The sequence below is a fragment of the Lepisosteus platostomus genome, chromosome 10 (assembly GCF_059453375.1).
Source record: "Lepisosteus platostomus isolate fLepPlt1 chromosome 10, fLepPlt1.hap1, whole genome shotgun sequence".
In the NCBI taxonomy this organism is placed as follows: Eukaryota; Metazoa; Chordata; class Actinopteri; order Semionotiformes; family Lepisosteidae; genus Lepisosteus; species Lepisosteus platostomus.
Window position 1 is genome coordinate 11,814,502 of NC_142620.1, and position 17,164 is coordinate 11,831,665.

General features: G+C 36.8%; 1 protein-coding gene across 15 annotated transcripts in view; it reads right to left on the reverse strand.

The window, feature by feature from the left end:
• evla (Enah/Vasp-like a) overlaps window positions 1-17,164 on the reverse strand; it is an 88,980-nt gene that overhangs the window by 69,533 nt on the left and 2,283 nt on the right. For 3 of the 15 annotated variants that reach the window (XM_088648179.1, XM_088648168.1, XM_088648161.1), the window contains exons 1-2: window positions 4,071-4,578; window positions 3,829-3,861 (exon numbers count right to left, since the gene is read on the reverse strand). The exons of 1 other annotated variant lie outside the window; for it this stretch is intronic. In XM_088648179.1, the coding sequence (XP_088504305.1) occupies window positions 3,829-3,861; window positions 4,071-4,093 (56 nt within the window). In that variant the 5' untranslated portion in view covers window positions 4,094-4,578. Of the gene's footprint in view, window positions 1-3,828; window positions 3,862-4,070; window positions 4,581-12,448; window positions 12,587-17,164 lie in introns of those variants that run through there. 11 more of the 15 variants (XM_088648178.1, XM_088648173.1, XM_088648169.1 and 8 more) reach the window with 9 other exon arrangements.

Here is a 17,164-nt window from a genome sequence, read left to right on the forward strand (position 1 = left end):
ATGACATTACAGTAATAGTGAAACTAGCCAATGTGATCCCAGTTGCGTTTTATAGTTTTGTACATCTCTTCGGTTTAGGTTGTCTTTGCTACACAGCTTTGTTAGTTTATAAGAACAGCATAGTCCAAAGTCCAAAGGTAGCATAATCCAAAGGTAGGTGAAGTGGTGTACAGTAGGTGACAACATGTATAGCTGCAAACTGAGAGACAGTAGGCATACTGCCATCTTCAAACCACTATAAATCAATCCAGTTTTAAAAGTAGAAGATTTTGCACAGCAGGAAATCTAGTAAGACATGAAAGGATTTATACTGTAAGGGTAAACACTTTAAAAATAGATTTTCCTGTTTTGAATTTTGGAAAAAAAAATAGATCGGACTACAAAGATGTCTGTGGAACTGTGTGTTTTTTTAGCTACAGTAATCCTGCCTTTCTTTGAAACTCAATGTACTTGCTTTGCTAACCAGTGACGAGAAGTGATCCAGATACAGTACACAGTAAAGCTTGGAAATGTAAAACCTGTCACATTGCTGGACAGAAAATTAATTTTGAGGTAACATATCACAAAATAGTTTTAATTAACGTCACTTCTCTCTCTGTTACAGTCCTTTCACTAAGAAAAGAACACCCAGTGCCCAGTCTTGGTCTTTAACCATGACAGTGCAAAATAGAGCTTTTCAGCATCTCTACGTTACATGTCCACATCTACACTGAAGACACACTAACCTATTTCCAAAATTCCTATGAGGATTATGAACTAAGAATGGAAAAAATAACTGTCTAAAAGGGACAAAAGACAAATCAATCTTTTTTTTTATTAGCCTGGATGGCTGATGTCTGAGAAAAGAGCAACTCATTCTTAAACATCAAATGAAATCAATCTATGCCTATCTCAAAGCCAAATAAGAACTAGTTGTTGTAATACACAACAAAGCTGGAGAATGCAATGCATCTAAAGCCATGCAGCAACCAGAGATCACCTTTTTCCTGTATTCTGTATAATCTTTTCCTCCTCCCAGTCCCAGATAACACAACTCTGTGAGAAAAAAGCTCTGGGGGAAGCTGGTAGCCATATCATCACTTGGCTGCCCAAGACAGGACACAAGTCACAGCGTCACACCACCAGGTACGAGCCCTCCTCTGTGTCCTCAAGATCAGGTAATTAAAAAGCATGTTGTGGAGATCCAACAGCAATGAGATGCATGTTCTAGTCCGTTTCTTTTCGTCATCTTTATTGTGATATACACAAAACGCTTTTGCAAAAGGTAGGGGTTTAGCTGGGTGGAGCCATGCAGTCATTTAGTTTATTTTTCCTCTTTCAGGCTCGATTGAGGTCCTTATCGCAAACATTTACTTCTGTGGAAGTCAGGTCAGGTGGGAACACAGACTAAATTTTGCCATCTGCATTAACAAGAACAAACAATTTTAGAAGAAAATCATAATTTTGTGGTCATCTCTTATTTCACAATGCAAATGGGGGATTAAACTGAATGTGGCAGGGCATTTTAGATGAAGTCAGTGCAACCAAAATTATCTGAGCAAGTGCATCACCCAGGTTTAATCAGGCTTGGAGAAAATGTTGAAATCTGTGCCATTGCTAGAGGCTGGTTTTGAACATTCGAGTCCCTCTGAGTTAAAGAGTTTTAAACAGCGCTGAAGGGTTTCTGTTCCATTGAACTTCTGACTACTGTTTGGGTGTGCCTCTTACAGTACATTTTGTTTCATCTTCTAATGCTAGAAGCCACTTAAGTAGCAAAAACAAATGGAACTCTAAAAGCTGGAGTGATAATTCTCAAAAGGAAAGTAATCCACCATAGCCCTCTAAAGCAAATCTTGAAATTGGATTCACTGACGGCATTCTAGCTTCTCTATTAGCGAGTCTGTCACTGTGCTGTGTGCCTGAAGCAGACATCTGTTTCGAAGAGGAAATATTGGGCCTGATTCATTGCACATTAACACATGAGGTTTCTAACCCTTTCACTCCTGGAATTCCTGAATTAAGAAGGAACATTTACTTGTATATACTTTCCCCTTTTCTCTCCCTCCAAAAAACATGTCCTTTTAAATATTCTATTAATAAAAAACAACCAGAAAAGCACAGCTGGGAAAAAAACCAAGCTGCTCATTACACACTGTAGGCAAACTCACATTCTCGCATAATGAATGAGGATAAAAAATAAAAGGAAAACCTTCATAAGCCTATGAGTACTTGAAATACTTTTTTAAACGTAATGTAAATAATGTATTTTGATAATGCCAGGTACACTGAGATCAGGTGTCATCAGAACTGAAAATTATTAAAAAGCTATATATTCAAGTTCAAGTCAAGTTTATTTAAGTATAAGTATATTTAAACAGCAAATACCTATAACGCCTTGGTACAGTACAAATAAATCAGTTGAAAGCTCTAATTTTACCATCTTACTTATAGGTGCAGTGCACAGAAGCCGCATGTTTCTTACTACACACTTATTCTGTCTGAATTCCTTCGATTTTATTGCTATTTCTCTGTGGAATATGAACAGAGGAGCTGCAGAAAAAAAACCTGAAAAGATAATTTAATCTTCAGAGTGTCTTTCGAAGAAGAGACATGGTCCAGGTGTTAATAAGAGCCAGAGCACAGCCAGCAGAGGAGAAGGGTAGAGACACATGGCAACAGCCCTTCCCCCACTGCGATCCACAGCGCTGTACAGCAGGATTCCGCTTCATTGTGGATCTCATCCTAATCCTTAAAGGGACACACTTCCATTTATGAATGGGGTATTTCCATTGAAGCCCAATGTCAGGGTGGTAACAGTACAAAAGCAGGCTACTGCCCACCACACTCCCGCTCTCTCTTTCAGGTGCAGCTCTGCCTGACCAACCTGCTCACACACAGCTTGGTGCAAGAAAAGGGCGAAGGAGAAGGAGGAGAGAGAGAGAGAGATTGGGGAAGACAGAGAGAGTAAAGGCTGCAGACAGCTGTCTCTAAGCTGATCTCTCCACAGGTTTAGAGACGCTTTCCAAGGTCAGGGACTAGAAGCCCTTGAGAGCTGGAGAAAAAGAAACATCCGAGACAGCCAATAATGTCATCTAAATCATCTATCAGTCACTCCCTTGCTGCTTCATGCGGTTCTTGGGGCGGGGGGAGAAGGGGGAGGGGTTGGGTCTGGGAGTAAAAAATCGCAGGCTGATATGAGTTTGAATGAAACGAGTGATGGCATGTTCTGCTGAGAGACATCACATCACAGATCTAAACCAGGAGTGCTTGCAACTCTCAGGTTTCCCCCCCATCCAGAATGCCACCTACGGCCAGGTTTAAAATTTCTACATTTTAAATAAAACAATATATCTGGAATTCTGCTACAGGACTATCCCAGTTTAGATTAGGGATTACACAGGATGAGCCCGCAGCAATTTAAACACCATTACATTAACCTAAACATCAGGATTCAAAAACATACAAAGCTCAAGCCTTCCCTCCTTTATTCATATCAATTCACAAAGCCACAGATTATTGTTAAGTGAAGTGTTGTTTCCATTTTCATTGCATCTTACAAAATATGGTCCATTTAAAGCCTTTGATTATTTCTGGCCATAACCATGCTTAGAATATATGCATGTATGACATTTAATTTATTTGTCACTATTTAAATAAGCAACAGAAGCCTATACAGTCATTTATCTTGACAGTTATTAACCTGCTGTCACAGCCAAGTGTACACAGCTAATCACACAATTCCTTTATGAGAAAAAAAAGCTACAGTGAGCAGAGTGCTCTGCAGATGTCTTTGCTGGCTGATATTTGAACTCTGCTAGCCTTTGATGAAAAGCCTGCAAAAATGCTCACCAAAAACATGCAAACTGGGCCGTCTGTCTGCAGCTGCAGAAAAAAAAGGCAAAAGGAAAACATAATAATGCACGAACAGAAAGAGAATAAAAACAATAAAGCTCTACTCTACACACACCACTATCTATGCAGTTAGGTTTGTCTTTTACAGACATTGCAGCACTGCATTGCACATACAACACGGTAAAACACTGCAAAAAAAGAGATCATTTTTCCACATCGAGAAAAAGCAATATTCTTACCCAAATTCATCGAATGAATACATGGTCTGTCAGCTTCTTAAGAAAATAAAGCAATCCTTTGGAAATGAGAAAGCTAATAAAAACAACTGCAGAAGGCTCAGGTTCAGGCTATCAGTGAATGGAGAGGATGCATACTGCACGTTTCTCCCAAATCTCCAGCACGGTGGAATATGGTAATACCGGCCTGCAGTACTCCAGCTTGGCGGAGCAGGCTGTGTTCAGGCAGGCAAAGCAGCAGTGAGAGGAGAGGCAGCCCTGGGACCATGTGACCATGCCAGCCCAGTCCCATTAATGCACTGAATTGCTCATCCACTCAAAAGGATTGAAGAGCTTCAGCAAGGCACAGCACAGCCCCGTCAGCCAGCTCGTTGCTCTTTCAATCCCACTTCTACACACACAGCTCTGCTTGTTATTTTAATTCCACACATACAGGAGAGGCAGAAGACAAGGGGAGAACTGCAAATGAAGGCTCTCTAATGTTGCACAGACACAATAATCTCCGCCATCCTGCAGATCAGACTGGCAAGAGTAAGGATGGCAGATCCATTGTTGCCTGATAACACTGGCCTTGTGCAGACGTCATGGTAACGCCCACCAAAGTGCCGCCAGCATATATGTAGCACTGTCAAAAGCAAACAGCTGTAATGTTAGTGGATTCATAACATGCTGTTAACAGTTACATTTTATAATAGTAATGGTATCACTTTTTATAATATTTATTTTATTTATTGTTACTAATGATGTCTTCAGCTCTATTTTTAAAAATCACTTTGAATGACACCGATATCATTTAAAAAAATATATTTTAGGTCTCTTAGCAAAAATATGAAACAGGTTCCCATATAGCCCACAAAGACATCTAGAGCACCGTTTTCCTTGCTCTAAAGATGACCGTCATGCTGGAAAGTTGTGAAACATGGACTTTTAAATATAACTCACATAGTGATTCTAACAGAGAGGTCTTAGAAAGGTATCTGAAAGACAGCTAGTGCCTGCAGTTTTTGCCTTCCTCTGTATGAATGCCAATTATGTAAGAGGCACCTTTAAGATTTAAATCTCCCTTCAACCTTTGTCCTAGCTAAAAGTAAGAGTTCCTGCAATAGTGAATCGATGGGCTTAGCTTCCTGTAGTTCAGAGCTCTCTGAAACTGCAAGAAAGGAGACAGAAGTGCTGTATGGTATTTTAAGAGCTACTTAGATAGCAGTGGACTTCTGTATTCTATGTAGTAAAAAATGCTTTCAGGGTCACCTTCTTATTCTTCCTAGCAAGGACAATAGCTTCATCCTACTGTAGTCAAGCACACAGGCAACAATATGCTAAATAAGGGCTACCAAACTTCATTAAAACATAATAAGAGAACTGCTTCATAACACATATGTTACCATGAAGCAACTAGTCATCAACACGTTATTTACAGGGCATTAGTATAAAGTGCATCCATTCCAAACAATAAATGCTTATAAGCAAACTGCAGACTAAAGGCACTATTACATAAATCAGGAGGGAAATGGAAACACCTTAACCATATCTAATGATGTTAGAATGGAGAGCAGTGGACTCAGATCTGCATAGGAACATGTAGAGAGAACTTCCATGCTGAAAAACTGGAGGAAAAAAGCAAAAATACAACACTGGTTGCAAAAACACACATTTGAAGAATGCTCCGCAGCTTAAACTTTGTGTTTGTTGTTTCTTATTTCAGTATGGGATTAATCTTTACATATAGCCAATGTTGTTTCTTTATCTTTAGGTAGCCTTGTGATTTCAGTAGCCATAAGGTAACATTTAAAGACACTGACCTACCACGCCATACAGTTTTGTTTTTCTCTGGTGAAAGTGCATAGAGATTGCAACACTTGAGAGCCAAGTTAATCAAATCAAAGATGGCCGAAGCCAAATGAGACAGCAGTGAGAAATGTAGGGGGATGGATGGCACTACAGATTTTCTGGCGATCAAATCAACGTGGTAAAGTCAAGATGCCATAGATCTCATATAGAAAATCCAAAAGGAGAAACACCCAAATATTTGACAAATATTTTAAACTTTTGGCACCATTATCCATTGCACACAGAATAACCTGCCACAGCTAATGTGCCTTGCACTGTAAGTTGGCTTCTTCTGCAATTGGATTCCATCTGGCCGATGCTAACTTAGCTTGATAAGCCGCTTTCCTCCAGCGAGGTCATTGAACCAAAAACCTTTCTCATCTCAGAAAAGGAGCTTCTCAAGGGTTTAGCCAACTGAGCTACACAAATGTATAATTAGTATGTTCAGATCATTCAATCAAACCTTTTGAGAAGTCAAAAAAGTTCATAACAGGTGTGGGTAACTGCATTTAAACCTGAGCACTGGGCCCTTTTGACTTATTTGTTTTGATTGAATTTCACTACTTAAAACTGAAAGAGCAAGAATGCAGTTCACTCTGTTACAAGCTCATTTAAATGGGTTGTTTCTTATCCTGAACATCATCAAATGTCTGTTTCACCTCATGGTGATTGCATGTCTGTCTAAGTACGGTATGATTAAAGCATGCATCACGTTGAGGCTACACAAAATTATTTAGCAATGCTTTGGACATTATATCTATTTCATCTGTAAATACGCTATCAGTACTAATAACTGGAGTATTATAAATGTGACAGAATATCAACTGTATTACAACACTCATTTCTTGTATTATTATTTTGAAATATATTTATTGCTGTTAATGCTAAATTCAATTACGTTTATAGACTGTTTATAATCCTTTGCAATGGATTCCTAATAGATAACCTGGAATCCTTCCACAATACATCATTCTACACAAATTAATGTGTGTTGCAGAACAAAGTGATGAATTAAATGCTGATGGAACAAATACATTTAAACAAACAGGTTACTATATGAAATATAATCTAATTTATATTTGGTGGTAATGAGGGGTATCTCACCACGGCCTCTCCCCTGCCACCTGCACTGTCACCATCCTGTTTACAAGGAGGGCCTAAATTTGTACTAGGACTTCTGAGAAGTGAAACCAATCTCAGTATGAATAAGGATTTCGTTTTATTTTTAAAATGCACCCCCTCCTGTTATATAAAGAAATCAGCAGCTGACCCACATTTTCTGTCTATACTGCTTGCAGATAAATGAATCACTCAGCATATTCCTATCCATCTTTCTACCTTGGAACTTATGACTCACCATGTAAACAGTTTAAAAGCTAGAGCTGCCATTCTGTATTCAAAGTTTTGATTTACATTACAATATACTCATTTTGAGGTTTATATAGGCTTCATAAACAATACACAGAGAGACAGACAGACGTGTCTCACAAGGAAAACTTTTCAGGGTTATGGAGTGTTTAAAACAGTGAAATATGAAAAACTGGTATGAATATTTACTCTTACCAATTTAAATCATCTAGATAAATAGATGATGTTCATACATACTGTACCTCTTTATACCAATTCATGTAATAAATAGATGTACAGTATATCATATCTACACCTTGCATATTTGTTTATTTCTTGCTCCATATTGTGCATAATTTAAAACTCCCTTCTGGTGTTGTGTGACAGAACAACTTAAGGCACTGCATGTCAAACACATAAGGGAGATACAGAAAATATTTTTTTGCATTTCAGGCAATGGTACATGTTTTAAATGTTCTGGGTCTGGTCAATAAAATTTGTTCTTGTGCTATGTTTGCTTTTTATTCATAGCTTGTGACATAAGAAATGCCAGTGTAAGAAAAAATGTCTGCATTTTAATACTGTAAGTGCATTACAGTTGGTTACAGGTTTTAATTAAAGTGTCAGCTTTCCTGGTATTTAATCTAAAACGGTTCATACCTCTGGGGTAGGATATGAATGCAGAGCATGATGACAGTAATAGCCCCTAGACACAGATTCATGGCAGGCACTCAAGTGCTGTAGAAACCCTGAACCCGGAAAAAATTGGGAACCTTCTCCTCAGTGCAGACCGTCAAAGATGAAGAAATTAAATCTCGAATAATTAAAGCAGAAGAAAAAGAGGACTGGACTACTACGCAAAATTACTTTTCAGGTTTCTGATTGTTTTTAAAGCTGTAAGGTGAATCTGAAGTGCATTCATGTACTCATATTTTTAAAAAATGCAGTTGTAAGTTGAACTGGAAGTGTTTTCATAATTGTGCTGACACACATCACACTGTAGAAAAACAGTACTATCATTTTTTAAGTTAGTCAGCCTTGTATTAAGGACGTTTTTCCAACGAGACAATATAATTATACAGCTGAAAGTGTGTTAAGAACAAACCCATTATTGCTGCTGTATCTGTACAGTGAATGTATACTTGCACGCATCTGCTTTTAAAGTATCTTCACATTCTAAATCGTCTGTTGTTGACATGCCAAAGAGAAGCTGTGCTGCAGCTACTACTTATATAAAATTAGAAACATTTTGCACTGCTAACAAAAATAGTAGCGCCAGTGTAGGTGGAAATATGCCGGCACAAATCTTTATAGCCTGGAGGACAGCTGTATACATAAAATCCTCAATATGATTCAACACTCTTCCCTCATCATTTTAATCATTATTGCTAAAAAGACTGTGTCCTAATTGTTCATTTATATGCCCATTCATACTTTAATTATAATATATGTACTGTATATATATATATTAGGATTATATAAAACACATGTAATGTTTTTTTTTTCTGGATGAAGGTGATTAGATTAACTAATCACATAACACTCCCTACACAAAAACAATCTATTTGGTAAAAACTGATAGGAATCTGTATCGACACATTCAAATAGACATCCCAATGCAGTTGTTTTAGTGAATGCACTCTCACTCATAATGCATTGGCAAAGGACACTGCAGGCTGTCTAAACATCTAGTACTGCCCTGAGAACTATGAAGGACACTGCAGGCTGTCTAAACATCTAGTACTGCCTCGTGGAAGCTCTTTTTATCATTACACAGACCTGCGCAGCACAGGCATCTGGAAACGTACAGTAGCTCAATGCAAAGAACTCACAATCCTGCATCTCACTGGCCTGGAGACCAATCCACTGAATAAGCACTGATCTCTCTTTATCACTGCTGAAAAAGGCGAACAACTTTTTGGACCCTTCTTGTGGAAAAGAAACAGTGCTCATTGGCATCTAAACTAAGAACTCCTTGAAGAGCATGTTTAGGACTTTAATCAAAGGATTTTCATGATGACAGGCTTGATATAGTACTGTGCTTCAGGATTTGGCTATAATAAGTTCAGCAGTTTCTCAAGGTTTAGGTTCTAAAAAGAGCTTTTGTTTTACTATATTAATCTTGTCCTTGTATATTAAGTGTTGCAGATGTTTTTGGAAGCATATCTATGACCTTATAAGGCTAAAATCCTGTAATCATCAAAACAAGTGTAAAATTAGTGAGGTTTCTCTCTCCTTGCAGCAAAGTTGCAGCAAAGGGACAGTCCACTATGATATTGAGTGTTTTGTAATTAATTATGTTATAGCTATATAATACACTTTATATGTATGTATACATCATACAGTAGATACATTTTCTTATGTTGTTCTCAGCAGACATGGGGATTGAACATTTGTAAGACTGTTATGCCAGAGAACACCAGGTTATTCTTTAGGGCTGTGAACACATTTTGTGGTTACAGGTGTTCTTCTCTTCAGTTAAAGAGATCAGCTGCTCAGCTGTGTTGTACATTTTGTCAGAGGTAATTTTGATTATGTTGATGTTATTCTTTTTCAAAGTGAATTTGCTAAAATATTACAGCTTTTATTTAAGATTTCATCTGTTCTCGTTTATATTCATACAGTATGCAGTATATATTATATTCATATTGAATTGCAGTGTAAAACAAAATATTGAACATTTATTTTTGTGAAACATACAACACAGAAACATTTTTTTCCTATTGAGTCTCACTCACTTTGAGCATTATAAAGAGATATACAAGAAGACTTGTAAACAGCAAATTACAACAATTCAAGTCTCTTATTAATACAAAATGTTTTTTATTGTGTAAATGTAATTCATTTTTGTGAAATAATGTTTTTATTTTATGAACAGGTTCAACAGAGCATTTGCAAAGCAACTAGTACCGTTTTATTCCACACTGAAAAATAGAAAGAAAATATCATAGTGTTAATCCTTTATATACGGTTTACTTCTTTACACTTCTTTGTAAAGCTATATAAAAGCAGATGATAAACAATACAGCAGAACAGTAGAACAGATTGTACCTGCAATGCTGTAAATACAGGCTCTTAGAAATTTCTGCAAGAACAAGAGCATAATATAAATAATGTAATAAGTCTAGGGTAAGGATAGAGAAAGAGGTAATAATTATAAAACAAGAAAAGCAACTCAATACGAATATCAGTTCCTGACATTACATTTATAAAAGTTACCAATTCTACACCCCCTGTAGCCAGAGAATACCAAGCACATCATAGTTTTGTTTAGTTCAATGGCATAATAGTAATAAAGTAATAACCAGTGGCAAAAGGTGAAAAAGACAAATATTTATTCACAATAAATTACAAACAACATTCATTACCACTATGTACATGTATTTACAAATCTCTGAATATTAAAGCCCTGTCTTCCACTGATGAAGAAAATAGATCTCACCCTGTAACTGAGTAACAGATACTATAAAGGGGGAGAAAAGGGGGAACCTGTGTCTCATCAAATAAAACACTCAGGACTGAATATCTCATTAAACAGATGCTAAACAAATTGTAACTTATTTTAAATAATGCATCACTAACAAAAGGCAAAATCTTTCTAGCCTAGTGAACATCACAAATAGGAAACTCTTATTTCCATAATTATAAGTCAATATGTCCCCTGCTTAAAACAAAAAGTCAGTCTTCTTAGTGCTTAGATAACCTAGAAGTTCTGTAGTCCCAGGCTATGAAGGACGATACTCCAATTGAACTAAATGCTTCTAATCTCACTTCTGCTCTTTTCTCTCCTACCATGTTTCTGTGTTTTTTATCCTGTCTTCTTTATTGATCCCCTAAGGCTGACTTAAATATTAAACCACAATTTGTTTTGTTTAGTTTAACAATTACTACAATTGATTGGCCATCCGGATCTTTGGCCATTGTGGCTGCCTCAATGACACAATAAAATAAGGACACAGTTCCACAAATACTCCCCAAAGATGCCCATTGTTTTAACAGAAATGTAAATATCTGGATAACCCTCTACATGTATAACAATAAGAATACACAATATACTTATGAACATCAAACACATCACTTATGCACATTCTTAAATACAGTATTTATGGCCAGATATCTAAAGCCCATATCAAACACATCTGCATATACAGTACACTGTCTAAGGGTGTACCAACACATGTTAGTCTAAAGCCTGAAAAAAAGTTATATTTCCTCTCATACGTCTTTGTCTTGTTATGAAAATGTAGGGCTCTGTACCCACCTGCTTCACAGTTCCTCCTCAGTATGTGGTACACCATTACAGAGCATTACTGTAACACTCAGCACTGGCAGAAAAGCATACAGTACAAATAATACAGAGGAAGAGGTACACACTTTAATTATAAAAAGAGGATTTTTAGCTATATGGATGAAAGCCAAGCAGAGCCCAAGATGTAAGATTCAGCAAGCAGTGGGACAGTCTATTGTATTAACTCCTTTTATCAGTGTGAAAGCATACAAAGTAAGATCTTGTTTCTGAGGTTCAAATAATTTCCTAAAACAACATATGTGTATTTACAGTATGAAATAATCGAACATATCAACAAGCAAAAAAAACCCCGTAAATGAATACTGGCAGGATAACTTTGGATAGTACAAAATATAAACAAACCACAATAAAAAGAAAGTATAAAAGTCCAATGGAAACCACTGCAGACATGTAGGATGACCTTAATCTCCTGCATTTCACAGAAGCATCTTTCTCCCCAGCCACACACAGCTGTAATAACTACAATACAGTCTGGCCAGTCTGCCTAATGCCTTCAATTCATCACTTTTAAAGCAATAATCTCACTGCACTGTAATAACAGCAATAAAGGGAAACTCTTCACTTTGTGTGTATGTATCAAACTGGCAAGGCTGTAATGGAGGTCACGCTGAATCCAAATCAGTAAATGGCAAAGTCCTAAGTGTGTTAGATCAATAGGAAAAAAACAATCATATTTATTCAGAACCATGGAATACATTAATTTAGCATGTTAGAAGAGTTTACACAAGAACTAAGCTAGCATTAAAGACAAACTTTATCAAACTGATTCTACTGACAGAACCTGCCCCTCAACACTGAAGTATTTATCATGATATGCTGAATTCATCACCCTGTCCATCTCCTATGAGAGGTTTTATTTTAAATATAAATTAGGTGGTTTTGTGGTTGCACTTACTTAATGTAAAATGACTCCCATTTCTATCTGCAAAGTGCACCCGTGCGTTTCATCAGTACCTCATGCCCAGTGGCACAGAGACTCAAGCTGAGACCACTGCCACTCAGTCCCAGCTCTGAGAGGCTGGCCAGAACACAGCTGTGGAAGCAACAGAGAAGGAGAGCTCAGAGCTGGGAAGTGCTTGGACCAATGTGCCATGACTGATAACTACTGTTTCAGAGGTACTAAGATATAAAGGTTTGGTTTTGAACAATAACTGCAACTTACCTTTTGAAACCAAATAATCTGATCAGGCAAACCCATGGTTTTCTCGGGATTAAACAGAGCAGATTCACAAAGGAAAGAGGAACTCAGATAAACGGGACTAGGCGGACTAGAGCTGTAATTGCAAAGGGATAGTCTACACTATTTCACAGCAAAGCATCAGCAGGACTTCATAACAGCAATTTCATAACAGTGAGGAATCCCCCACAGGTTTCCTGAATCCCCTGTATTTAGGATAATCCCCAGATAACAGCATGTAGGCTCTTAATCAAAATGCTAGGACTCCTACTGCTGTAAAACAGATTCACCAGTCCCATTCCTATCAGAAAATAGGTAGATACTGTTAATTGTTAACTGTTAACCCATACTATATTTCCAATTGCTTATCCACTAATACATGACAGGATATTTTACACACAAAAGTATTCCTGTATATGTTACTTACTTATTCCACACTGGTCTTTGATATTTTATGCATCCAGACTTGAATCAAGGATATAGATTACTTTGTTAAAAGAGTACACAGACTCCCAAAGCTTTCACGAAAGGCAGATCAAAATTTCTAAAAGTCAGAATTTGCATGGAGCAGTGGTGTTGCTGTCTACACTAAGGAAATATATGTTTCTCTACACACTACACCCCAAGAATGGGGGCTTGCCATTAAGAATCTTGCAATGGCCTAATGAAAACCAGGAAGACAAATTCTAACACAAAACAAGAAAGGGAAAGCACTTATGCCCCTATTGCAAACTGCAATAAATTAGTCCCACAACCTCTTGCTATTGACAACTACACTAATGCAGAACCATGCCATGTGAGTAACAGTGCTGCAGGCAAACTTCACCTTTGGTTATGAAAGTCTGTATTATGCCTCCCACTGATATTTGGAAGGGTGTAACATTAGTTATACATCTATAATACCTTAATTTTGTTGTAAGGTGTACTTACTGTAATTGTTCAGCTGTTAATCTAGCTATAGTAAGTAATCTCTGCTCTCTTTATATCATTACAAACCCTGAACTATTGACAAGTGTTTTGTACTTTAATTAACTGATCCACACCTTTAAAATAGCTAATCTTTTTTGTTCAGTGGAGCCTTCAGAATAAATATGGTAAAAGAATTGGTTTTATCTTACTAGGACTAATGACTTGGGAGAATAATAAAGTCTGATTTGAGCTGGTTGGAGCCAAGCCAAATATTTTACCAAGACTACCAGTTTGAATTATAAACTCATCCTTCCTAAACTACAGTATATTGCCTGTGGAACCTGAAGCATTGGATGAAACCTGGCAATTACATAAGGAAGCAGGAAAAATGTGGAATTTGGGAGTTTTGCATTAGTTTGTTAAAAGTACTGTATTATTTTTTACTATTGCTTCTACAGATTCAAAAAGGCTGAGTACATAAATGTAATCTAATCTACAGTACATAAAGACTTGACTGAAGGGGGAGAAAAAAGTTATATGTGTTCACTAGAAACCTGTTAGGAATGTTCACTGTTCTGCTTGTTCTGTTTTTACTGTTACTGACTGACTCCTTTAACATTTCATTTGTGTTCTGTTTCCATCAAAATATTCTATAAATCATCTTTTATAAGTTTACATTTTAGGCGACGTACAATAACCCAAGTAAGCATGTTTTCCTGTGGGAACCCAGACAAACGTTTTCAGGTCTAATTATTGCATGGGGACATTCCATATCCCCAGCTGAACACTATTTTTGTGGAAGTTAAATAAAGTTTTTCAATTTGGCTCCCCAAATGCCCCTTGACTTCATATGACCTCCTCAGATACCATTTAGACTCTGGTGCACCTTAAAGTTTTGAACAGGTCACTGCAGTTAAAAGAGATTTGAACAGCGATTAAACTTTAATTGTTCAACTGGCAACTGAGCAACAATTCTACGTTCAAGCAAGTAGCTGCATCAGCATGTGTAGGCTGCAAAGAAACAGGTAAAGGTTTATTCACTGTTGAAAGCAGAATGGTTTGGCTGTGGATCCTTCTTCAGGTGTGGCTCCATAGCCAAAATGTTGTGTCTCTTTCCTTTTCCTTTCAGCATGGAATAAATCTTTACATGTTCCTTTGCAACTCTTTAAGTTTCAGTTCTATTCCCCAGGTGCTGGAGGATTTAATATGAATACTTCCTTACTGACAGTTTTGTGAGTTTTGTCTATAGCCATGCTGGAACCAACAGTGTGCATCAGTTGTCATCTAAGTACCTTTCATTTCCATTAGTCAACATAATGAATAAATCAGAGGTTTTTAGTAAAAAATGTTTTCGATGGGATAGAAATAAGCATGAGTAAGAACTAACTTAATGGCAGCAGATAAAAACTTTAGAATTTTAACAATTAGCACAAAGATCATTTGCACTTCAGAAATAAAAAATCTTATTTTCCAGTCCTCTGTAAAATGTTTTTTAAATGCTTTGTTGAAGAAATTTCCTTTTACCGTATGGTTAACTCACAACTGAGGATGGTTTACACAGCTAGGGAGGGATGCACATCTATTTATACTTGCGGTAAAAAATCAAATAGCTCTTTTGCTTGCTCTGTTCCATTTAGAGGTGGTTGAGCCTTTCATAACATGATAGGAAGCCGATAATACTTATCAATCGTGAAAAGGAGTCAAAGCAATTACTAACATTTTTTTGCAGAAATATAATCCAGTTTAAAAGCTTCCATTTTTAAGTTACCAAAACAGCTTTTTAATATATTTTGTACAAGAATTCAGCAGCAGAGACAAAAATAAAAGAAACCATAAAAATGTGTAAAATGAAAGGATAAGAAAAAGCTCACTTAATCAATGAGCATCAGTCCTGTGGGTAACCGATTTTTTTCTTTAGAGATGAAGGTGATGGGAACCTCCTGGAGAGTTTTCATGCTAAAAAGGCATCCATCTAATCATTCCTAATACATTTATTCCATTTTACAAAAAACAACATAGGCTGATTTTACTGTAGCTCTTTGAGCTATGGTACAGATGTATTTACGTTTCCAAAACTACAATGTCCTTGTTGTTCCAGAAGCCCTTCTTAAATGTTTCCATTGAGACAGTCTCCCAAGTCAGAAATGTTCAAAGTCCCATTCTTAGAACTACTGGTAACAGATAACCTTATACTTATCTCAAACAACAGGCTGTCTAGGCCCATTAAGAGTCATTAGAGGTCAGCCAAGAACCTACAGTAGTAATATGTTGTAACTATCCTTATAAAGCAGGTAGCAAGAAAAACAAACAGATTTTTTTAGATGAGGCACTGTTTTGCACATCATCAACAATTCTTGTAGTAATGTCCAGCATGTAGTAATGTGTGGTTACAATATGGTAGTATGACTTAGCAAATGCAAAACATCAATGTAAAATATTAATAACGCACTCAAGTCACTAGTGACTGAACTGAAACTATTTTCAGTCGATTATTGCTAAAGACCGTTCTTCACATGTGTAAGCGGTGTTTCCTCTGCAGACACTTCCTTAAGATTTGAAGAATCTCAGGGAAATACAAAACTGGACAAGCAGGCATGTCTAGACTACAAACTGACCCTCATCCCCTGCTCTAGTCCTAATAGCAATCAGTAATTGCAGCATAAGCTTAATGCAAATATACTGTGCACAAGTCCCCTTTAAATGTTTCGGGATGTAAAACGATATCGCTTTCCTCTTGGCAGGAAAAAATACCATGTGTTTTCAAACCACTGTAAAATTATTTGGTATGCAGAAGCTAGTTTTCCTTTTGTATAGCCAAAAGTGGCCATAAACCTGATTCTAATTTTACAGTATGCAATATGTTCCTAATTTTAAGAAAGACAATTGTTTTGTTTTGCAAAACAATTGCTGTCCTGCTACCAAAGTCATTTAGCCTCAACTTTGCAAATTAAAGGTGAGTACTGTAGACAGACATACATTGAATTTGAGGTTGAAAATAGAATTGTGTCCTGCCATATAGACTGTAACATTAAGCAAAGAAACCAGTGAGCATCCCAGTGATAGACTGAATATGACATCACATCACTGACATTTGAAAATGTCATTTTGATGTAGCTCTTTTTAAACAGCCTAGTCAATACATTAAGGAAAATCTCATGAGAATGTTATGTAAAGCTCATTACATGGTGTAAGCTTAAATCTTTCTAGAAATGCACACATATTTATAAAATGGTAATTGAGACATCTTATATATTAAAAGATACAGAATCAAGCAAAGTGATTTCGGTAGTGAAGTTAAATACCTTGGTAACATTGTGGCACACAGGCTGAGAGAGATTGTTAAAGGGGAACTGCAATGCTATTTTTATGTTTCGGGGTTAGAAAGAATGTGCATTGATGAGTGCATTTAAAATCACAATGAAAGTAAAATGTACACATTTTACATAACAAATGTCCAATTTACATAAAAATTAGACAAAATGTCCAGGTATGCATAGTGCCATATTCTGCAATTCAAAACGAGGC